The sequence below is a fragment of the Bombina bombina genome, chromosome 1 (genome assembly GCF_027579735.1).
Source record: "Bombina bombina isolate aBomBom1 chromosome 1, aBomBom1.pri, whole genome shotgun sequence".
Classification (NCBI taxonomy): Eukaryota; Metazoa; Chordata; class Amphibia; order Anura; family Bombinatoridae; genus Bombina; species Bombina bombina.
The window spans coordinates 531,374,450-531,399,706 of NC_069499.1; the positions used below are offsets into that span (position 1 = coordinate 531,374,450).

The window sequence follows — 25,257 nt, forward strand, 5'->3', positions numbered from 1 at the left end:
TTATGGATCCAGGTCCAGGGACCCGGGAGCGGCGCTGATAGATGCTCTGAAAGCCCCTTGGGTCTTCAACATGGCTTATGTGTTTCCACCATTTCCGATGCTACCTCGACTGATTGCCAAGATCAAACAGGAGAGAGCATCAGTGATTCTGATAGCGCCTGCGTGGCCACGCAGGACCTGGTATGCAGACCTAGTGGACATGTCGTCCTGTCCACCATGGTCTCTACCTCTGAGGCAGGACCTTCTAATACAAGGTCCTTTCAAACATCCAAATCTAATTTCTCTGAGGCTGACTGCATGGAAATTGAACGCTTGATCCTATCAAAGCTTGGCTTCTCGGAGTCAGTTATTGATACCTTAATACAGGCACGGAAGCCTGTTACCAGAAAAATTTACCATAAGATATGGCGTAAATATTTATATTGGTGCGAATCCAAGGGTTACTCATGGAGTAGGGTTAGGATTCCTAGGATATTGTCCTTTCTACAAGAGGGTTTAGAAAAGGGCTTATCTGCTAGTTCGTTAAAGGGACAGATTTCTGCTCTGTCTATTCTCTTACACAAACGTCTGGCAGAAGTTCCAGACGTCCAGGCTTTTTGTCAGGCTTTGGCTAGGATTATGCCTGTGTTTAAGACTGTTGCTCCTCCGTGGATCTTAAACTTGGTTCTTAAAGTTCTTCATTCCATTGATATTAAGCTTTTATCTTGGAAAGTTCTGTTTTTGATGGCTATTTCCTCGGCTCGAAGAGTCTCTGAGTTATCGGCCTTACATTGTGATTCTCCTTATCTGATTTTCCATTCAGACAAGGTAGTTCTGCGTACTAAACCTGGGTTTTTACCTAAGGTAGTTTCTAACAGGAATATCAATCAGGAGATTGTTGTTCCATCATTATGTCCTAATCCTTCTTCAAAGAAGGAACGACTTTTGCATAATCTGGACGTAGTCCGTGCCCTGAAGTTCTATTTACAGGCAACTAAAGATTTTCGTCAAACTTCTTCTCTGTTTGTCGTGTACTCTGGTCAGAGGAGAGGTCAAAAAACTTCGGCAACCTCTCTCTCTTTTTGGCTTCGTAGCATAATACGTTTAGCCTATCAGACTGCTGGACAGCAGCCCCCTGAAAGAATTACAGCTCATTCCACTAGAGCTGTGGCTTCTACCTGGGCCTTTAAGAATGAGGCCTCTGTTGAACAGATTTGCAAGGCTGCAACTTGGTCTTCACTTCACACTTTTTCAAAATTTTACAAATTTGACACTTTTGCTTCTTCGGAGGCTGTTTTTGGGAGAAAGGTTCTACAGGCAGTGGTTCCTTCCGTTTAAGTTCCTGCCTTGTCCCTCCCATCATCCGTGTACTTTGGCTTTGGTATTGGTATCCCATAAGTAATGGATGATCCGTGGACTGAATACACTTAACAAGAGAAAACATAATTTATGCTTACCTGATAAATTTATTTCTCTTGTAGTGTATTCAGTCCACGGCCCGCCTTGTCTTTTTAAGGCAGATCTAAATTTTAATTAAAACTCCAGTCACCACTGCACGCTATGGTTTGTCCTTTCTTGTCTTGTTTCGGTCGAATGACTGGATATGACATGTGAGGGGAGGAGCTATATAGCAGCTCTGCTTGGGTGATCCTCTTGCAACTTCCTGTTGGTGAGGGAATATATCCCATAAGTAATGGATGATCCGTGGACTGAATACACTACAAGAGAAATAAATTTATCAGGTAAGCATAAATTATGTTTTTTATTTTAAAAACTTCAGTCACCACTGCACCCTATAGTTTCTCCTTTTTCTTCCTAGCCTTCGGTCGAATGACTGGGGAGTGGAGCTAAGGGAGGAGCTATATAGACAGCTCTGCTGTGGGTGCTCTCTTCCACTTACTGTAGGGAAGGAGAATATCCCACAAGTATGGATGAATCCGTGGACTCGATACATCACAAGAGAGAAATTTATCAGGTAAGCATAAATTCTGTTTTTATATGCTGTTATTCATAATAGTCAGCATATATATGTAGTGCTGTTTGTAACAGTGCAAGTCTCTATTTTGTATCAACGTGTATACTATTTGGCATTCTGAACTACCCTGTGGATAATTAGTGGAGCCATGTGACTCACGTAAAAACACGCTATATTTCTTTCATGTTAATGGCAAGAGTCCATGAGCTAGTGATGTATGGGATATACATTCCTACCAGGAGGGGCAAAGTTTCCCAAACCTCAAAATGCCTATAAATACACCTCCCACCACACACATACTTCAGTTTTACAAACTTTGCCTTCTATGGAGGTGGTGAAGTAAGTTTGTGCTTGATTTTTATGTTTTCTTCTATGATAAGCGCTTCTAAGCATTCTGAAGCCCAATTTCTCTGAGTACAGTGTTTGTCAGAGGGACGTGAAGAGAGTATTGCCCGTTGATTTTTATGGTTTCACTCATGGGAAATCTGTTCAAGGGTTCTCTGTTATCGGTCGTAGGGATTCATCATCTCCTACCTCCCTTTTCAGATCGACGATATACTCTTATAGCATTACCTCTGCTGATAGTTTTCAGTACTGGTTTGGCTGTCTGCTATATGTGGATGGGTGTCTTCGATAAGTATGTATCATTATTTAAGACACTCTCAGCTATGTTTGGCGCTTTATGTATTATTATAAAGTTTTAAATATATGTATTTACTTATATTTGCCATGAGTCAGAGGTCTATGTGTATTTCCCTTTGCAGTCCAACAGTTTCATTATGAGAATCATGTTTTAGGAAGTTATTTTTTTAAATTTTCTTACCTGGGGTTTAGTCTTTTTTCCCCCAATTTGACTTGTTTTTTCCTTAATTTCCGCAGGCAAATCTAGGCTCATGAGGGCGCAAAATGCTATTATTTATTTCTTCATTTCCTGCGTATTTATTGACGTTAGTTTGTTTGGTGCGAAGTCGCACTTGTTGTGACGTGAGTTGCGTCATTTCCGGATGTTTGCTGCCAAAAAAAATTCACTTTGCGTTGTGCGTCATACTTGGCACCAAATATTTTTTTGGTTATATTACCCCACTTCCTTTATGCTCCCTGCTCTCTTTATACTCTAGAGGGCTATGCTGTTTGCTTTTTTGCTTATTTAGCATATGCATTTTTTCCTATTCCTTAAACTTCTATATGAGAAAATTGGATATTTTGTTTAAATGTTATTTTTTTCTTTTACATTTTGCAAGATGTCTCAGTCTGATCCTGTCTCAGAAGCTACTGTAGGAACCATGCTGCCTGAACACAGTTCTACCAAAGCTAAGTTTATCTGTTGTAAGCAAGCTGAGATTATATCTCCGGCTACATTATGTAACAGTTGTCATGATAAGCTTTTGCATGCCAATAATTCTTTTAGTACTAGTACAGCACCTTTTGTTCCTTCAACATCTAATGTACAGGATATCCCTGTTGATATGAAAAATTATATTGCTGATGCAATTTAGAAGGCTATGTCTGCTATTCCACATTCTAATAAACGTAAAAGGTCTTTTAAAACTTCTCATAAAACTGATGAGATTTGTGATGACCGACAACATACTGAAATATCCTCCTTTGAAGAGGATCTCTCTGCTTCAGAAGATCCTACTTCAGACATTGAAATTGATAAATCTTCTTATCTTTTTAAGATTGAATATATTCGATCTTTGTTGAAAGAAGTATTGGTTACTTTGGGTATTGAGGAGTCTGATCCTCTTGATAACAAAATGAGTAAACGTTTAAATGTGATTGCTAAGGAATGGTCTAAGTCTGGTGCTTCTTTTAATCCTTCTTCTAGGTTTAAAAAGTTATATCCTTTACCAGTGGCTAATTTAGAGTTTTGGGAAAAAGTCCCTAAGGTTGATGGGGCTATTTCTACTATTTACATTCTGGTTATATTCTCAGGCCTGCCATTTCTATGGCTGATGTTGCAGCTGCATCAACTTTTTGGTTGGATAGCTTAGCATATCGGGAAACAGATCCTTATATGTCTAGCATTGTTTGTTTGCTTAAACATGCTAATCATTTTATCTGTGATGCTATTTTTGATATCATCAAGATTAATGTTAAATCTATGTCTTTAGCTATTCTGGCTAGAAGAGCTTTATGGCTTAAATCATGGAATGCTGACATGGTATCTAAATCCAGATTACTATCTCTATCTTTCCAGGGTAATAATTCTATTCAAAGAATTCTTTCAGACCAGTTCTTTATCTGAAGTTTTTAAATCGTTTTGTAAGAGTCCCAACTTTCAAGATGGTCACTATAAGGACTATTCTGCCTTTTGTTCAGCAAGGGCATTTTATGTCCACACCCCAAGGCAGAACATACAGTGATGTGAGATGTCATCGCAGAAAATGCAGCATGTCTGCAGAAAGAACAGGACACACGCAGGAACTGTTATCGCTTGAACTTTGTAGTGCTGCTCCACAGTAGATCGGTCTCTTCAAACAGAGCTGTGCTCTGGCTGCACTGTGTAAATTTTCCTTAACACAGTGCAGCCAGGGCAAAGTGCTGTTTGAAGTGAGCAGTCAAATATGCAGTAGCGCTGCAAAGCAGCAGCGCATTGCTTGTTGACTGGCTCTCTGAGATTTTTTCAAACCCTCCCCTTAGCTTTTCCCAGTCTGCAAAGCTGTTTGTTCTAAATTTAAGAGCACTGCATCTTTATTTTACTACATTTCTATGTTAGACCAAGAGAAAAGGAAACAGATTTATTAAAGAGACATTTTAAAATTTCTTTTTTTTGTATGCAGCTAATTTGCAATGCAGTTTTCAACTACTGCACTATATTATAAAACATTGAAAATTGCTTTATTCTTCAGTTGACCAACACATTACAATTGAACTGTTGCTTTAGTGTAACTGTTTAATTTAAAATTGAATTCTATTTAAAATGACCTGCAGAAGAATTTTCACAAAAAAATCTCATTGCAGAAAGTAAAGAAAAGTTCTGCTTCTGGGTGTCCACATTATCTTCATATTCCAATTCATCCAGACCACTATCGGTTTCTGAGATTCTCTTTTCTAGACAAGCATTACCAATTTGTCGCTCTTCCATTTGGCCTAGCGACAGCTTCAAGAATCTTTTCGAAGGTTCTCGGTGCCCTTCTATCTTTTATCAGAGAACAGGGTATTGTGGTGTTTCCTTAATTGGAGGATATCTTTGTACTAGCTTAGTCTTTTCATTTAGCCGAATCTCACATGATACAACTAGTGTGGTTTTCCATCTAAAGGGGCGGATAGTCCACTGTCTTTGCCTTTCGTCACAGGAGGTTGGCAGAGAAGTGTCAGAAGATTCGGAGTAGTCTCTTATGGAGGGTAGTACTCTTCACAATGGGACTGGAGTTTTAAGTAGTCCTGTCAGCCTCTCAGTGAGATCATGGGTGAATGTTAGAGTCCGGAGATGCAGGGGGAGATCTTCTGCGAAACCATCCCGACTCATATTAACAGCTCCTTAAGCAATCAGTGTTGACGAGTTTTGCTGCCTGCTTTTATTCTCTCAAGTCCATGTCAGGAGCGCCGCTACTAACCTGTCACACTTGAAGGGCCGTGTTCCTGCTCCACGGCGTTGATTCTGGTAAGATTGTTTCAATATATATATATGTGATAATGCAAAAAGTCAGGGTCACAGTGTGACTCCTTATATCTGTATAGAATCTAGGCTAATACCCTCGGAAGGGGGTTATGGAACAGGGTGGATTTTAATATACATAATAATGTTTATTGTGCTTTTTACTGCACTTGTGTGAGATGAGGCTCTGTCAGTGTGGAACAGTTAGAGAGAGATTGAGGCAGGTTTTTTTTTTTGCGCCTCTCTCACTCAGTGCTGGGGTGGTTCTGCATGGAACTCTGACCGGGTGTGGCCTCAGTAACTTCCTTTTTCTCAACCTGTGTTTGGTGGAGACGAAAGCTGTTTCTTGTAGTCCGTGTCATAGGAGGTGGTGAGTGCCCCGGCCATTGGCATATAAAGGTGCCATTCAATCAATAATCAAATCTGTAATAAAGGCGCAAGCTATGAAGGACTCTGACATGTTGGAGGATACTCCTTCTTTATCTAAACCTACTTACTGTGTATACTGTGAGGAGGTTCCGGTAGAACTGCTGTTACAGCTCTATTCCACGTTTTATGACAATATTACTACTTCTAAAAAGAATAAAGTATTTAGTACGACTGAGCCGTCCACCTCTGAGCGTTCTCCGTCCCGCGAGGTGAGTTCCCTACAAGCATCTCCGATTACACAAGCAGTTACCCAGGGCACTACTAACCCTCCCACTAACCCTCCCGCGGGAGGGCCCTTTGGCCTCCAGACTTCGCAGATCAGTTGCAAACGGCGGTTTCTGTGGCCATTAATGTAATGCCTCGTTTTCCTAAGCGCAAGCGGAAGGTACGGCACAGCTATCCACCTCAGGGGTCTTCGAATCGGCTGGATATCTCGGACAGATTATCCGCTGAGGAGGACAACTCCGACTTATCGGAGGATGTTGCTTCTGGGTCGGAATCGGCTACTTCTAGGCCTCCGTCCGCGGAGGAACCAGATATCAAATTTAAGATGGAGCATTTGCTTTTCCTGCTGAAGGAAGTGCTTGCTAGGCTGGAGGTTCTGGAACTGAAACTCCCAGAAGAACCTTTGATCCCTAAACTGGATGGGGTAGTGCCCCAGGCCTTCCCAGTTCCTATCAAAAAGGCGAATATTATTAAGAATGAATGGGAGAAACTGGGTTCACACTTTTCTTCCTCATCTTCTTTTAAGAAGCTTTTCCCCGTTCCGGACGCTTAGCTTGAACTGTGGGAAACCGTCCCTAAAGTGGATGGTGCTATCTCCACGCTCGCTAAGAGAATGAGAATTCCACTTGAGGATAGCTCCTCTTTTTAGGAACCCATGGATAAGTCCATGTTCCGGAAGATGTTCCAACTGACGGGGTTCGTTTTCCAACCGGCTGCGGCAGTCGCTGCAGTGGCTGGTGTGGCTACCTATTGGTGTGACGCACTATCAGCAATGGTCAAGTTGGAGACCCCCCTTGATGATATTTTGGAGCAAATCAAAGCCTTAAAGGGACATTTAACACCTGATGAAAATTCCTAAAACCTACTTTTTCTTATTAATAAAAATAAAATAATCACTGCTGACTATTTTATATGCTCCTCTTAGCCCAAACTGTTGAAGGATATTGTTTTAAAGTAAAGCACGCTGCAGGCAGGGGCACAGAAGTCACATGCTCATGATGCAGTCAAGTGACACATACGGCTATATTACATACAGTATACTTAGAGGATCACATCTGTGTGAGCTGCTGTGATGGAAGAAACATATTTATTAGAGTATAAATGTATTAGATTTAGCCATGTATGTATAATACACATCATATGCATCTTAACTTAAATAAAATGCTTATTAAGTACTGTGTTTTTGTGTTTCTAACTCCCCCCACAGTTAAAACTTCAAACGGCCCACAAGTTTTATGTTTTAAGAAAAGCCGTTTTCTGCAGGCACTGTTATCAGTGGCCGCGGAGGACGTGGTTTGCGGATCTAGTGGCGATGTCGTCATATCTGCCGTGGAAGTTATCTTGTTGCAAGGGACTGCTAGTTCAAGGTCCTTTTCTACATCAAAATCTCGATTCTCTGAGGCTGACTGCGTGGAGATTGAAAGCCTAGTCTTAGCCAAAAGAAGTTTTTCGGAGAGAGTGATTGACACTCTCGTCCAGGCCAGGAAACCGGTCACTAGACGCATCTACCAGAAGGTGTGGAGGACCTACTTGTCCTGTTGTGAGGAACGAGGATACCCATGGCACAGGGTCAAGGTATTCAGGATTTCGGCATTTCTTCAGGATGGTCTGGATAAGGATCTTACCACCAGTTCCCTAAGGGGACAGATCTCAGCTTTATCGGTTCTGTTGCATCAGAACTTGCGGAGCTTCCTGACATTCAGTCCTTTGTTCAGGCTCTGGTCAGGATTAGACTGGTTATCAGGAATCCGTCTGCTCCCTGGAGCTTAAACTTGGTGCTTAGGGTTTTGCAGAGGGCTCTGTTTGAGCCTATGCATGGCCTGGACATTAAGATTCTCTCATGGAAGGTCCTGTTGTTATTGGCTATTGCATCGGTACGCAGAGTCTCTGAGTTGGCTGCCTTACAATTTGATCGTCCTTACTTAGTTTTTCATGCTGTCAAAGCCGTTCTGCGAACCGGTTTGGGATTTCTTCCCATGTTAGTGTCGAGTCGTAACATTATCCAGGAAATAGTGGTTACTTCCTTGTGTCCTAACCCTTCCTCTTTGAAGAAGAGATTACTTCATAATCTGGATGTGGTTCGGGCCTTGAAGTTTTCTTCAACATTGGTGTGTCTGGTCCACGGCGTCATCCTTACTTGTGGGAATATTCTCTTCCCCAACAGGAAATGGCAAAGAGCACAGCAAAAGCTGTCCATATAGCCCCTCCTCAGGCTCCGCCCCCCAGTCATTCTCTTTGCCGCTCTGAACAAGTAGCATCTCCACGGAGATGGTGAAGAGTATGTGGTGTTTAGATGTAGTTCGTGCTTTAAAGTTCTATTTAGAAGCAACAAAAGATTTTAGACAAACCTCATCTTTGTTTGTCGTTTACTCTGGTAAGAGGAGAGGTCAAAAAGCCACTGCTACCTCTCTTTCTTTCTGGCTGAAAAGCATTATCCGTTTGGCTTATGAGACTGCCGGACGGCAGCCTCCTGAACGAATCACAGCTCACTCTACTAGGGCTGTGGCTTCCACATGGGCCTACAAGAACGAGGCTTCTGTTGATCAGATATGTAAGGCAGCGACTTGGTCTTCTCTGCACACTTTTGCCAAATTTTACAAATTTAATACTTATGCTTCTTCGGAGGCTATTTTTGGGAGAAAGGTTTTGCAAGCCGCGGTGCCTTCCGTTTAGGTAACCTGATTTGCTCCCTCCCTTCATCCGTGTCCTAAAGCTTTGGTATTGGTTCCCACAAGTAAGGATGACGCCGTGGACCGGACACACCAATGTTGGAGAAAACAGAATTTATGCTTACCTGATGAATTACTTTCTCCAACGGTGTGTCCAGTCAGGTTTGAAAAATTTCTTTCTCTATATACTACAGTCACCACGGCACCCTATAGTTTCTCCTTTTTTCTCCTAACCGTCGTTCGAATGACTGGGGGGCGGAGCCTGAGGAGGGGCTATATGGACAGCTTTTGCTGTGCTCTTTGCCATTTCCTGTTGGGGAAGAGAATATTCCCACAAGTAAGGATGACGCCGTGGACCGGACACACCGTTGGAGAAAGTAATTTATCAGGTAAGCATAAATTCTGTTTTATCTTCAAGCCACGAAGGAGTTCAGACAGACGTCGTCTTTATTCGTGGTGTACTCTGGAAGGCGCAGAGGGCCTCTGCAACTTCTCTATCTTTTTTTGGTTGAGGAGTATGATCCCGTCTGACTTATGAGACAGCGGGACACAAGCCTCCTCAGAGGATTACCGCTCACTCGACTAGAGCTGTGGCCTCTTCTTGGGCCTTTAAGAATGAGGCTTCTATGGAGCAAATTTGTAAGGCGGCCACCTGGTCATTCTTACATACTTTTGCAAAATTTTACAAATTTGATGTTTTTGCTTCAGGTGAAGCAGCTTTTGGGAGAAATGTTCTGCAGGCTCTGGTGCCCTCAGTATAGGGTCTGCCTCCTTTACCCTCCGGGTTTTCTTCATTCAGTGTCCTATAGACATATTTTGTTCCCCCAAGTGATGAATGAAGCAGTGGACTCTCCTCCCCTTTAGATGGAAAACATAAATTATTCTTAACTGAACATTTAATTTCCATCGTGGGGAGGAGAGTCCACTGCCCCTTCTCCGGTGAGCGGACCTAAATTTATTTTTGTTCTTCTGGCACCATTTATACCCTGATATTTCTCCTACTGTTCCTTGTTCCCTTGGCAGAATGACTGGGGGATGAGGGAAGTGGGGTAGGTATTTAAGCCTTTGGCTGGGGTGTCTTTGCCTCCTCCTGGTGGCCAGGTTCTTATTTCCCACAAGTGATGAATGAAGCAGTGGACTCTCCTCCCCACGATGGAAATGAAATTATCAGATAAGCATAATTTATGTTTCTTCAAAGGCATGGTTGGAGAATCAATTTACAAAAGAGTTTCTTGATTCCTCAAACAAGGGTCACCTTTTTAGGTTTCCAGATAGATTCAATGTCCATGACTGTCTTTAACAGACAAAAGGCGAATGAAATTGGTTTTAGCTTGTGTAAACCTTCAGTCTCGATCATTCCCTTCAGTGGCTATGTGCATGAAAATTTTAGGCCTTATGACTGCACCATCGGACGCGATCCCCTTTGCTCATTTTCATATGAGACCTCTGCAGCTTTGCATGCTGAATCAATGGTTATACTCAGATATCACAACTGATATACTTAAAGGGACACTGAAGCCAATTTTTTTTTCTTTTGTGATTCAGATAGAGCATGCAATTTTAAGCAACTTTCTAATTTACTCCTACAGGCCCATTTATCAAAGGGCTTGCGGACCTGATCCGACACGGCGGATCAGGTCCGCAAGACCTCGCTAAATGCGGAGAGCAATACGCTCTCCGCATTTAACATTGCACCAGCAGCTCACAAGAGCTGCTGGTGCAACGCCGCCCCCTGCTGACTCGCGGCCAATCGGCCGCCAGCAGGGAGGTGTCAATCATGATCATGATTTCCGGCGATTCCTGTCCGCCTGCTCAGAGCAGGCGGACAGGGTTATGGAGCAGCGGTCTTTGTGACCGCTGCTTCATAAGTTGTGTTTCTGGCGAGTCTGAAGACTCGCCAGCAACATGGCCCTTCAAACTCTGTACGGAGCTTGATAAATGGGCCTGCTATTATCAAATTTTCTTCATTCTCTTGGTATCTTTATTTGAAAAGGAAGAATGTAAGTTTAGATGCCGGCCCATTTTTGGTGAACAACCTGGGTTGTTCTTGTTGATTGGTGGATAATTTCACCCACCAATAAACAAGTGCTGTCTAGAGTGCTGAACCAAAAATTGGCTGCCTCCTTAGCTTAGATGCCTTCTATTTCAAACAAAGATATCAAGAGAACGAAGAAAAATTAATAGGAGTAAATTAGAAAGTTGCTTAAAATTGCATGCTCTATGTGAATCACGAAAGATAAAATTTGGGTTGTGTCCCTTTAAATCCCAACATTTAACTCTCTCTGTCTTGGTGGTTGGACCATCACCCGTATTGTTCGAGGGGCCTCTTTTGTTCGTCCTTCCTGGACTGTGTTCTCAACGGATGCAAGTTGGGGAGCTGTCTGGGGTCTCTGACAGCACAAGGGGTTTGGAAACCTCAAGAGGCGAAGTTACCAAAAAATATTTTAGAACTCCGTGCTATCTTCAGAGCTCTTCAGGCTTGGCCTCTATTAAAGAGAGAACTTTTCATTCATTTTCAGACAGACAATATCTCAACAGTGGCATATGTCAATCATCAGGGACATACTCGCAGCTCTTTAGCAATGAAATATGTATTTTGTCTTGTCTAATTTCTGCGATTCATATTCCAGGTGTAGACAATTGGGAAGCAGATTATCTCAGTCTTCAGACTTTGCAACCAGGGGAGTGGTCTCTCCATCCAGATGTGTTTTATCAGATTGTGCAGATGTGGGGTCTTCCAGAAATAGATCTGATGACCTCCCGTTTGAACAACAAACTTCCCAGATATCTTTCCAGATCCAAGTATCCTCAGGCGGAGATGGTGGATGCTTTAGCAGTTCCTTGGTTTTACCAACCTGCTTACATTTTTCTGCCTCTAGTTCTTCTTCCAAGGGTGACCTCCAAGATCATAATGGAACAATCTCGTGTGTTTCTGATGGCCTCACAGGTTTTGGTATGCGGATCTTGTCCGTATGTCCAGTTGCCAACCGTGGCCACTTCCTTTAAGGCCAGACCTTCTGTCTCAAGGGCAAATATTTGAAGGTATGGAAATTGAACGCTTAGTTCTTAGTCATAGAGGTTTCTCTGACTCAGTGATTAACACTATGTTACAGGCTCGTAAGTCTGTTTCGAGGAAGATTTATTATTGGGTTTGGAAAACCTATATTTTATGGTGCTCCTCTCATAATTTTTCCTAGCATTCTTTTAGAATTCCTAGGATTTTACAGTTCTTTAGGATGGTTTGGATAAGGGTTGTCTGCAAATACTTTGAAGGGACAAATCTCTGCTCTTTCTGTCTTATTTCATAGAAAGATTGCTAAACTTCCTGATATTTACTGTTTTGTTCAGGCTTTGGTTTGTATCAAACCTGTTATTAAGTCTATTTCTCCTCCTTGGAGTCTCAATTTGGTTTTAAGGATTTTGCAGGCTGCTCCTTTTGAGCCTATACATTCTTTGGATATTAAACTATTTTTTTGGAAAGTGTTATTTCTTTTGGCTATCTCTTCTGCTAGAAGAGTTTCAGAGTTGTCTGCTCTCTTGTGAGTCTCCTTATCTGATTTTCCATTAAGATAAAGCTGTTTTATGGACTTCGTTTAAATTTTTGCCTAAAGTTGTGAATTCTAACAACATTAGTAGGGAAATTGTTGTTCCTTCCTTGTGTCCTAATCCTAAGAATTCTCTTGAGAGATCTCTACATTCTTTGGATGTGGTAAGAGCTTTGAAATACTATGTTCTTTGGCATCTTGGTTGAAACTTCTTCAGAAGCAGTCTTTGGTAGAAAAGTTCTTCAGGCAGCTTTATGATTCTTAACCTTATGATTTGAGTTTTTTGAATTTTTTTAAGAAAACTTAATTATAATTTGGATCAAAAATTTTCAGTGGAAATAGCAGTTTTTATTTTATCTCTCCCTCTCTAGTGACTGTGGATTTCCACATCTTGGGTATTAAATGCAATATGTTACTAGCTCAGTGGCAAGAGTCTGAGACCCACCCTATTTTTTGGTGGTTATGATTTTTTTTGTATAAAAGCACATTATTTTTTCTAGCTCCTCTTTTTGTATGCTTTTTTACTCCTTTTTACACCTCACTACTTGGCTATACGTTAAACTAAGGCATGTGTGTGGTGGCAGGTGTTATTATAGGCATTTTGAGGTTTGGGAAACTTTGCCCCTCCTGGTAGGAATGTATATCCCATACGTCACTAGCTCATGGACTCTTGCCACTATGAGAGAAATTAATTTATCAGGTAAGTTCTTACATAAATTATGTTTTCATATGCATTTACTATCTGTTTTCCAAATGTCATATTTCTAGTGCAAAGCACCACTCCCAATAAAAGATAATTATGAAGTAACATAATGACAGTTACTAAGATAAGAAACACTGAGGTTAGGAGACTGCCTTTTTAAAGTGCCATTGTGATTACCGTGTATTTAAGCCTCAGAAGATTGCCCCCTTATTTCAGTTCTTTTGACAGACTTTAATTTTGGCCAATCAGTGCTGATTCCTAGGTAACGCCACAAGCGTGAGAGCAATGTTATCTATATGGCAGACATAAACTAGCGCCCTCTAGTTGTGAAAAATTGTAAAAATACATTCAAGACTTCAAGGTCTAAGAAATTAGCATAGCAGCCTACCTAGGTTTAGCTTTTAACTAAGAATACCAAGAGAACAAAGCAAAATTGGGGATAAAAGTATATTGGAAAGTTGTTTAAAATTACATATCTGAATCATGAAAGTTTATTTTAGACCTTTAATCCATTGTTCATATACTAACCGTTTCTATAACTTTTAGATAATTGCGCCTAGATTTAGAGTTCTGCGTTAGCCGTCAAAAGCAGCGTTAAGGGGTCCTAACGCTGCTTTTGGCCGCCCGCTGGTATTTAGAGTCAGACAGGAAAGGGTCTAACGCTCACTTTCAAGCCGCAACTTTACCATACCGCAGATCCCCTTACGCCAATTGCGTATCCTATCTTTTTAATGGGATCTTCCTAACGCCGGTATTTAGTGTCTTGGGTGAAGTGAGCGTTACACCTCTACCGACAAGACTCCTACCGCCCATGGAAAGGCTGTAGTTAAGAGCTTTCTGGGCATATGCCGGTTTATAAAGCTCTTAACTACAGTGCTCTAAAGTACACTAACACCCATAAACTACCTATGTACCCCTAAACCAAGGTCCCCCCACATCGCCGCCACTATAATAAATATTTTTAACCCCCTAATCTGCCGACCACACATCGCCGCCACCTACATTATCCCTATGAACCCCTAATCTGCTGCCCCTAACATCGCCGACACCTACATAATATTTATTAACCCCTAATCTGCCCCCCCAACGTTGCCGCTACCTAACTACACTTATTAACCCCTAATCTGCCGACCGGACCTCGCCGCCACTATAATAAATGTATTAACCCCTAAACCGCCGCACTCCCGTCTCACAAACACTATAAAAAATAGTATTAACCCCTAATCTGCCCTCCCTAACATCGCCGCCACCTAACTTCAAGTATTAACCCCTAATCTGCCGACGGACCTCGCCGCTACTCTAATAAATGTATTAACCCCTAAAGCTAAGTCTAACCCTAACCCTAACACCCCCCTAAGTTAAATATAATTTTAATCTAACTAAATAAATTAAATCTTATTAACTAAAGTATTCCTATTTAAAACTAAATACTTACCTGTAAAATAAACCCTATTATAGCTACAATATAACGAATAATTATATTGTAGCTATTTTAGGATTTATATTTATTTTACAGGCAACTTTGTATTTATTTTAACTAGGTACAATAGCTATTAAATAGTTAATAACTATTTAATAGCTACCTAGTTAAAATAATAACAAAATTACCTGTAAAATAAATCCTAACCTAAGTTACAATTAAACCTAACACTACACTATCAATAAATTAATTAAATAAATTACCTACAATTAAATAAACTAAACTAAATTACAAAAAAGAAAAAAAGATTACAAGAATATTAGGCTAATTACACCTACTCTAAGCCCCCTAATAAAATAAAAAAGCCCCCCAAAATAATAAAGGTCCCTACCCTATTCTAAATTAAAAAGTAACCAGCTCTTTTACCAGCCCTTAAAAGGGCTTTTTGTGGGGCATGCCCCAAAGTAATCAGCTCTTTTGCCTGTAAAAAAAAATACAACCCCCCCCCAACATTAAAACCCACCACCCACATACCCCTACTCTAACCCAAACCCCCCTTAAATAAACCTAACACTACCCCCCTGAAGATCTCCCTACCTTGAGTCGTCTTCACCCAGCCAGGCCGACGTCTTCATCCGATGGGGCAGAAGAGGACAGCCAGACCGGCAGAAGTCTTCATCCTATCCGGGCAGAAGAGGACATCCGGACCGGCAGACATCTTCATCCAAGCGGCATCTTCTATCTTCATCCATCTGGTGCGGAGCCATGTTCTTCCAGCCAACGGGGATCCATCCTCTTCAACCGACTCCTACTCGCCGAATGAAGGTTCCTTTAAATGACGTCATCCAAGATGGCATCCCTCGAATTCCGATTGGCTGATAGAATGCGAGCTCAATCTGATTGGCTGATTGGATCAGCCAATCGGATTGAACTTGAATCTGATTGGCTGATTCAATCAGCCAATCAGATTTTTCCTACCTTAATTCTGATTAGCGGATAGAATCCTATCAGCCAATCGGAATTCGAGGGACGCCATCTTGGATGACGTCATTTAAAGGAACCTTAATTCGGCGAGTAGGCGTCGGCTGGAAGAAGATGGCTCGGCTCCACTCCGGATGGATGAAGATAGAAGATGCCGCTTGGATGAAGATGTCTGCCGGTCCGGATGTCCTCTTCTGCCCCATCGGATGAAGACTTCGGCCCGGCTGGGTGAAGACGACTCAAGGTAGGGAGATCTTCTGGGGGGGGGGGGGGGGTAGTGTTAGGTTTATTTAAGGGGAGTTTGGGTTAGAGTAGGGGTATGTGGGTGGTGGGTTTTAATGTTGGGGGGGGGTTGTATTTTTTTTTTTCAGGTAAAAGAGCTGATTACTTTGGGGCATGCCCCGCAAAAAGCCCTTTTAAGGGCTGGTAAAAGAGCTGGTTACTTTTTAATTTAGAATAGGGTAGGGACCTTTATTATTTTGGGGGGCTTTTTTATTTTATTAGGGGGCTTAGAGTAGGTGTAATTAGCCTAATAATAATATTTTTTTTGTGGTTTAGTTTATTTAATTGTATGTAATTGTAGGTAATTTATTTAATTAATTTATTGAGAGTGTAGCGTTAGGTTTTATTGTAACTTAGGTTAGGATTTATTTTACAGGTAATTTTATAATTATTTTAACTAGGTAGCTATTAAATAGTTAATAACTATTTAATAGCTATTGTACCTAGTTAAAATAAATACAAAGTTGCCTGTAAAATAAATATAAATCCTAAATTAGCTACAATATAATTACTAGTTATATTGTAGCTATATTAGGGTTTATTTTATAGGTAAGTATTTAGTTTTAAATAGGAATACTTTAGTTAATAAGATTTAATTTATTTCGTTAGATTAAAATTATATTTAATTTAGGGGGGTGTTAGGGTTAGGGTTAGACTTAGCTTTAGGGGTTAATAACTTTATTAGAGTAGCGGAGAGGTCCGGTCGGCTGATTAGGGGTTAATAAGTGTAGGTAAGGTAGCAGCGACGTTGGGGGGGGGCAGATTAGGGGTTAATAAATATTATGTAGGTGTCGGCGATGTTAGGGGCAGCAGATTAGGGGTACATAGGTATAATAGGTGTCCGGAGCGGCAGATTAGGGGTTTATAGTATAATGCAGGTGTCAGCGATAGCGGGGGCGGCAGATTAGAGGTTAATAAGTGTAAGATTAGGGGTGTTTAGACTAGGGGTTCATGTTAGGGTGTTAGGTGCAGACTTAGAAACTGTTTCCCCATAAGAAACAATGGGGCTGCGTTGGGAGCTTAACGCTGTTTTTTTGCAGCCCAAACTGCCCCATTGTTTCCTATGGGGGAATCGTGCACGAGCACGTTTTAGCTGCTTACCGCTACCGTAAGCAACGCTGGTATTGAGGGTTGAAGTGGCGGTAAATTAGGCTCAAAGCACCCTTTTTGGAGCCTAACGCAGCCCCTCAGACAACTCTAAATACCAGCGTTGTTTGGAAGCAGCGGTAGGAAAAAAGCTGTGTTAGCTACGCGGGTCTTTACCGACAAAATTTTAAATCTAGCCGTTGGTTACTACGCCATTGGAGAGCCCTTCATAAAGGGAAAGAGTCCACAGCTGCATTCATTACTTTTGGGAATTCAGAACCTGGCCACCAGGAGGAGGCAAAGACACCCCAGCCAATTGCTTAAATACTCCTCCCACTTCCCTCATCCCCCAGTCATTCTTTGCCTTTCGCCCCAGGAAGTTGGCAGAGAAGTGTCAAAATTTTTTGATTTGTCGACTCTCTTATGGAGGGTAGTACTCTTTGGCATGGGAAAGGAGTTTTAAGTAATCCTGTCAGCCTCTCAGTGAGAGCTTGAATGAAAGTTAGAGTCCGGAGATGCAGGGAGAGTCTTTCTGCGAAACCATCCCAACTAATTTTTAACAGCTCCATAAGCAATCAGCGTAGACGAGTTTCGCTGCCTGCTTTCTTCTCTCAAGTCCATGGCAGAGGCGAGGCTACTATCTGTCACACTTGAAGGGCCGTGTTCCTGTTTCACGGCGTAGATTCTGGTAAGATTGTTTCATTTTACTTTTCTCATGATTGGTTTGTATAACAAATGTTTTCCCGAGAGGCTACCACCTTGTGGGACCAACTAGAGTAATCAAGGTCTCAGTGAGTGAGGCTCCTTTTGTATCTTGGAATCAAGGGTTAATATTTCCTAGGGGGGTTATATGAACAGGGTTTTTTTTAATCATGTTTGTGTTGTGATTCGACCTGCTTATGTGTAGTGTTACTTAGGCTCATGGTTTTGTGGAACATAACGTCCTTGGAAGTTACGCGACCTTTGCAGTCGGGCCTGTTTTTTCTGTACGGCTTACCTTGTGACCGGGCGTGGTCATGTGTTTGACTCTCCAGTTCCGCATTCCTGACCGCGTGGCGACGGAGAAATTCTGGTTCGCTGGTGTCTGGTGCATAGGAGGTGGTGAGTGCCCCAGCCATTGTGGGTGTAAGGTGCACTTTAGATTTTTCTTATTTTTCTTATTTGGTCCATGTATGTATGACAGTCAGTTATGTTCCATATGCCCTGCTAGAGGGCTCAATTCCTCGGGATAGGGGAATCTAGGGGCCGCTGAGCCATCTGCCTCTGGGGGTGCTGTCCCTCGAGTGGCGAGTTCCCTACCACTTACTGTTGCTACAAGTGCAGGTGACCCAGATTATGCTTATCCTTCCCTGGATGGGGGTTTGATCCCTCTGGAGGTTGCGGCACGTTTCCGTATTCAAATCCTGATGGCAATGGCACATCTGCGGCTTCCAGAATTCTGTTTAAGATTATTTTCTTGTCCAGTCAACCCAGGCCCCCCAGGCATGGGGTGGTCCGTTCTGTTCTCCGGGGGAGCGACTGTTCCTGTGGCTCCGGTGGAAGTGTGCTGTGCTTTTCGTTATAGACTGGCGCGCCTTCGTGTTCTGTTATGGCATGTTTTGGCGTTGTTGGACGATCTTATCCTCAATGGATGTAGAAGTTCTCAGTCTTCTTCGAATAGCTCACAGAACTAAAAATAAGGTTCCTTTTAGACAAAAACCTACGGGTTGCCTTTTCTTTATTTAATCCGATTAGCATGTCTTTTGATTTTAAAAGCTCATGTTTGGTTTCATATTCCTTCGGGAGTTTTCCTTCTGGTATCGATACTCAAGATTTCTTGATCGCTCTGTTTTTCTATGGAATTTGTTATGGGGACACGTTTTTGTCCTATGTGTTGTCTGTCGTTTCGAACCATAGCCATTACTTGACAGTAATGGCTATGGTTCAGACTGGTTCTGATTGGGTTCAGCTCCTTCTGTCTTGAGGCCTCTTTCAGACACGTGGCGCCTGTTCTGCCTGGCTGGTCCGGTTAGGGCACTGATTGATTGCTTTATTTTTTGTGTTTTTCTTAACTTGTTTTTACATGTGTTAGCTAGGCATTTTGTGAGGACCTGAGGGTCTGTGGGTCATGGGGGACTGGTTCAGTCCTCAGCAGCCTTTGAGCTTGTCGTTTGGTACTCAGTAGAGTTCTAGTGCGTCACACTCTGTTGGTTCCGATATTGCCGGAGTTTGAGTGTTTCCTTCCCCGTGTGGGTTGAAAATTTGGAGGTTTTAGGTCCTCATTGCTGCCGTTATGGGCGGTCTTGCCCTTCTAGGGCTACTGGAATTGTCCTTTTGAACTTGTTCCTTTTTGAGGACCCTTCCTTCGGGTCGAGATCTCTGGACTTTGTTTCTCCTTAGAGGTTGACCTTGCGTTTTTTTTTCCTACTCTAAAGGTTAGTTGTTCCTTATTAGTAATAATAGGCTATGTGGTCTTATTCTGGCTCCGTCTAGGGGCTGTTTCCGGGGTTTGGGATGCTATGCATTCTTTTTCCTTGAATGTAGTCCTTTGGTTTTGTACTCTGAGGAGATTATGGAAACTAGCCTTTGTTACCTCGCTCTTCGGGTGACTTTGTTGCCGATGTTTCCCCTTCGTCCTGGAAGTTTGGGGTATGCCTGTTGGGCTTAGATTCTTAGCGGCTCTGTCGTGCCCTAGCTCCTTTTGAGTCGGACACCTGGGGTGTTCTCTTCCCTTTGGGTTGAGATTTATGTTTAGATCCGTTTTTACGAATTATTTTTATCCCTTGTGTAGTCTGTTTTTATTTGGACGGGGTATGGTGTTCCCTGCGGATATTGTTTGTCTAAACAATTCTAGGGATCGGGCTTTCGTTTATCTGGATCTTTTAGGGCCTAAGCCAGCTGGTCTGATTGGTGGTTAGCCCCATGATTTCGCTAGCTGGATCCTGCTGTGGTGCGGGTACTTTTCATGGCTTTATCTGGTATTTTTCTGGATTTATAGATCCTGTGGCTCGTTCGGGAGCTCCAGTTCTCCAGGGAACATAGGCTATAACTTATGGTTTCACCAGTTTAGCTACTAGCAGCTTGGCCAGGAGTGCTGTGTACTTAGGCTCCTCATGGCCTGCCTTGTTCTTGAATGGTATAAATTCCCTTCTTGGGGAGTTTCCTTTTCGTTTTCATCAGTGGCACCTGGATGGTTTTCTTTTGGCTCAAATTAGGGCTTTGGCCTTGTGAGTGTGTGCACTGTTTATTTGTCCGTGCCCTTCCCTTGGGGAAGTGTTGTTTTGCCTTTCTTAAAGAGTTGGTGTTTTCCTCTCTGGAGGGTGGTGGTCCTGTCCTGTGTGCAGGTGGTTTATCCTGTAAAGAGAGCGGTCTGCTTTTCTGGGATTGTTCTGTCTGTGGTTACAGTCTCTTCTGACTTTTTAGGTCTATCTCTATGGGGTTCTCCTAGGGAGTACTTGTTGTAGGTGCTGTATTAAGACTGACAGATAGTGTTGGGCTAGATTTCCTAGGGCTTTTCTGCCTTCTTTCGGCCTATCTCGATGGGGTCCTACTTGGGAGTACCTGTTTGTGGGTACTTTTGGATGGCACCCGAGCTCTCTTGTGGTGTCTGAGGCCATCCCATTATGCCCTTTTCTCTGGGGGCCGGTGGTTGGGGTCCTTTCTGTTCCCCTGTCCTTCAGACTGAAACCGGGAGTTATATTCCGGAAGTGACGTCACTGCTAAAAAACATCGTAAATAAAAATCAGCTCTGCCTCACTATCTACTTTCCCATTTATATTTTACTTTATATTTTACTTGTAGCCTCCTAATTTGGTAATTCTTATTACAAAGAAATTGAAAACATTTAGCCAGGAAGTGACGTATATTCATAACACCGCAAATGAAATATATCCAGGAAGTGACATACATGTTTACCCTAAACCAGAAGTTATATTCCGGAAGTCATGTCGCTGTTCACAGTATTGTAAATGCAGTTTAACATATAAATGCATCCTCTAAGCTATAGTTAGAAAGATAATTAAACATATTAAAAAATAAGAACATATTACAAAACATCCTAAAAGTATTCAAAGAAAGGCCACTAAGAAATTTGCCCATACCCAGAAAACACTTTACCGGAAGTGGGCGGAGCCAGAAACTGCGCCAAAATTGAAACTCAGTGATTGGTCAGAAATCCATTTATATTTCATACACTTACCTTGGTTATGCAGTCTTGATAAAGGCCTAACCAGAGGCCGAAACGCGTCGACATAACCAAAGTAAGTGTATTACCTGTATTTGCATTTATCTATATACCTGTATTGCAGTATTGTTTTATTCTTTTTTTTTCACAGATTTTTTAGGAATTTTTTTGTTATATACTGAAGACACCCATGGACCTTCAGGGACTAAGGATTCCACTATAATTTTCACTTTCACACATTCTTTTTTCACAGGAATATTTTTTTACACTGTTTTTCATCACATCTATTTTTAATTTTATTTCAAGATGCATCACTCCAAAAATATTTTTTATTGAAGTTTTTTATTGATTTTTTTTCACAACACAATATATTGTTGTTTTTTTCACCTTGACATTATCACTTACCATTCACCTCATTCAACTACGGATACTTTGGATTTGACTTTTCTGCATTATCTAAGCAGACTTTTTCATTGATTTTTATTGGTGTTCTCATACACAGTACACAGGACTGTGACTTTTTTATTTTGTCAGGACTTATCTGATTTTATTATTTGTTGCACATGGATCCATGATTTTTTATTGTATATCTATTTTTTATTATATATTTGTTTGACATGTATTAAATTTTAAATTACAAATCTGTTTTACATGTACTAATTTTACTTGTTCAGTCACCGGACTAACCTTTTAGCCAATAACTGTAGAGAAGTCGTTTGTAATCCTGATTGCACCAGCGTGGCCTCGCAGAATTTGGTATGCAGATCTGGTTCAAATGTCCATTTACCCATATTGGCCTTTTTCTCTGTGGTCAGACCTTCTGTCCCAAGGTCCTTTTTCCATCTGGATCTCAAGTCTCTAAACTTGATGGCATGGAAATTGAATGCTTAGTTCTGACACATAGAGGTTTCTCAGATTCTATGATTGAAACTTTTATTTGGGCTCATAAATCTGTTACTAGGAAGATTTAGAACTTGGCTTGGAAAGCCTTTATTTCTTGGTGTATTAATCATGATTTTTCCTGGCATTTTTTTTTAGAATTCCTAGGATTCTTCAATTTTTGCAGGATGGCCTAGATAAGGTTCTATCTGCCAGTTCTTTGAAAGGACAGATTTTAGACATTTCAGTTTTGTTCCACAGAAAGATTGCTAATCTTTCTGATGTTCATTGTTTTGTTCAGGCTTTAGTACATATTAAACCTGTTATAAAGCCTATTATTGGTGAAAATCCACAAGACCACACCCTTTGTTTTCTTCGGGTTGACGTTTTTCAGAACATCTTCTTTTTTCCCTGCTCTATTTTTTGCTCTTATTTCTTTTTCTTGCCTCATTTACTTGGCTATATGTTAGACTGAGGTATCTGTGAGATGGGAGGGGATTTATAGGGCTCTTAGGGTTTGGGAATCTTTGCCTCCTCCTAGTGTAATGGATTGTGAACTCTCACTACCATGAAAGAAATTAATTTGGACACTCAGGTTAAATTCAATTTTCATGATTCAGATACAGCATGTAATTTTAAACAACTTTCCAATTTACTTCCATTAAAAAAAAATGTGCACAGTCTTTTATATTTACACTTTTTGAGTCGCCAGATCCTACTGAGCATGTGCAAGAATTCACAGACTATACGTATATGCATTTGTGATTGGCTGATTGCTATCACATGGTACAAGGGGAGTGGAAATATACATAATTTTGAAATTTGTTATAAAAAATCTACTACTCATTTGAAGTTCAGACTAAGTGCTATTGCATTGTCTTGTTATCTTGCATTTGTTGATTATGCAAATCTAATGTGTTGACTGGTCCTTTAAGCATTTATGTTTTCTCTCATGATGGTGAGAGTCCTCGAGCCCAACCCTTTCTTTTTGTTCAGGCGGCGGCAGTACTTGTTTTGCACTCCCTTGCCCCGCTTTCTTTTCTGCTTTTATTTTTTCTTATCTACGTGGCTATATGTATGACTGAGGATCATGGGGAAATGGGAGGGATTTAATATTCTGGTGTGTTGGGGTGTCTCTTGATTTCAAGATCGATTCAATAAGCATCATAAAATAAATGCATAGATAGATTGCCAAACAGAGGGGGTCGTCTATGCTCTACATTGCAATTGTAAGAAAGTTTATATCGGCATGACGACCAGAAAAATAAGAACCAAACTCCAAGAACATCTGAGAAACATCAAAAATGCCTTAAAAGATCTACAAGCAGGGAAACAGATTACTTCAGTGGCTCGTCATTTTCTGAACAAACACAAATCGAAACAATCTGACCTAAAATGCTTTGGCATCCAGAAAATAAAGTTGGGTCTAAGAGGTGGAAATTTGGAAAAGATGGTCTTATGCGCTGAAAATAAATGTATCTTCCTACATAACACTATACAACCTTGGGGCATGAACAAGCAAAACCACTTCAGTCCTTTTTTATAATCTAGGGCACAACTTAAGCCCAGTAATCACAACAGAGTGAATCTCAATATTCATCATTTATAAGATCATTATGTGCTTTTCTAGACCATTTTTCCTAGCACCAATAAGCACGTCAATATGATTTATGAGAGCTAATAATGTAAACCAATATATTTCCAGTAAAATATAACCTTTATCAAGTGCCTAGACACAACATGTAATCTGTAGAACCTACTAGGATAATATTTTCTTTATAAATGGAAAGAGTCCACAGCTGCATTCATTACTTTTGGGAATTCAGAACCTGGCCACCAGGAGAAGGCAAAGACACCCCAGCCAAAAGCTTAAATACCTCCCCCACTTCCCTCATCCCCCAATCATTCTTTGCCTTTCGTTCCAGGAGGATGGCAGAGAAGTATCAGAAGTTTTCGATAGTCTCTTATGGAGAGTAGTACTCTTTGGTATGGGGCTGCAAGTTTTAAGTAGTCCTGTCAGCCTCTCAATGAGAGCATGAATGAAAGTTAGAGTCCAGAGAAGCAGGGAGAGTCTTACTGCGAAACCATCCCGACCCAAGCAATCAGCGTTGACGTGTTTCGCTGCCTGCTTTTTTCTCTCAAGTCTATGGCAGAAGCGACGCTACTATCTGTCACACTTGAAGGGCCGTGTTCCTGTTCCACGGCGTAGATTCCGGTAAGATTGTTTCATTTTACTTTCATCATGGATGTATTGTAATTATAACTGTTTATCCGAAAAGGGCTACAACCTTTCGGGGATAACTTTAACATAGGGTATCAGGGAGGCTTCTTTTTGTATTTAGGAATCAAGGGTTAATATCTCCTGAGGTGGGTTATTGAACAGGGGGGTTTGTAATCATGTTTATGTTATTCTGTTTGCTACTGTGTAGTGTTGCTTAGGTTCATGGCTATTTTGGAACATAATGGCCTATGTCTAGTGACGCAGCCTTTACGGTTGGGTGCGCTTTTGCATGGACTGCACGGTTTACCTTGTGACTCAATTTCGGCATTCCTGACCGGGTGGCGACAGAGAAATCCTGGTCCTCTGGTGTCTGGTTCTCTGGAGGTGGTGAGTGCCCCAGCCATTGGGGATGTAAGGTGCTGTTTAGATTTTTCTTATTGGTCCATTTTTTATTCAATGTCCCAGTTATGGAGGATTTCTTTCATGTAATTGGAAAGAGTCCATGAGCTAGTGACGTATGGGATATACAATCCTACCAGGAAGGGCAAAGTTTCCCAAACCTCAAAATGCCTATAAATACACCCCTCACCACACCCACAATTCAGTTTTTTCAAACTTTGCCTCCTATTGAGGTGGTGAAGTAAGTTTGTACTAAGATTTCTACATTGATATGCGCTTCTCAGCGTTTTTGAAGCCCGTTTCCTCTCAGAGTACAGTTAATGTCAGAGGGATGTGAAGGGAGTATCGCCTATTGAATGCAATGGTTTTCCTCACAGGGATCTATTTCATAGGTTCTCTGTTATCGGTCGTAGAGATTCATCTCCTACCTCCCTTTTCAGATCGACGATATACTCTCATATTCCATTACCTCTACTGATAACCGTTTCAGTACTGGTTTGGCTATCTGCTATATGTTGATGGGTGTCTTCAGGTAAGTATGTTTCTCCTGTTAAGTGTAGTCAGTCCACGGGTCATCCATTACTTATGGAATATTTCTCTTCCTAACAGGAAACTGCAAGAGAATTACCCAGCAGAGCTTGCTATATAGCTCCTCCCCTCACCTGTCATACTTAGTCATTCTCTTGCAGCCTAACTAGATA

At 41.4% G+C, this 25,257-nt stretch overlaps 1 protein-coding gene across 6 annotated transcripts in view; it reads left to right on the forward strand.

Moving 5' to 3' along the window:
- The window catches only part of CREB1 (cAMP responsive element binding protein 1), a 448,507-nt gene that overhangs the window by 272,799 nt on the left and 150,451 nt on the right, over nucleotides 1-25,257 (forward strand). The window contains exon 1 of one of the 6 annotated variants that reach the window (XM_053698638.1): nucleotides 1,843-1,954. The exons of the other annotated variants lie outside the window; for them this stretch is intronic. Coding sequence (XP_053554613.1) covers nucleotides 1,911-1,954 — 44 coding nt within the window. The 5' untranslated portion in view covers nucleotides 1,843-1,910. Of the gene's footprint in view, nucleotides 1-1,842; nucleotides 1,955-25,257 lie in introns of those variants that run through there. 6 annotated transcript variants of the gene reach the window in all.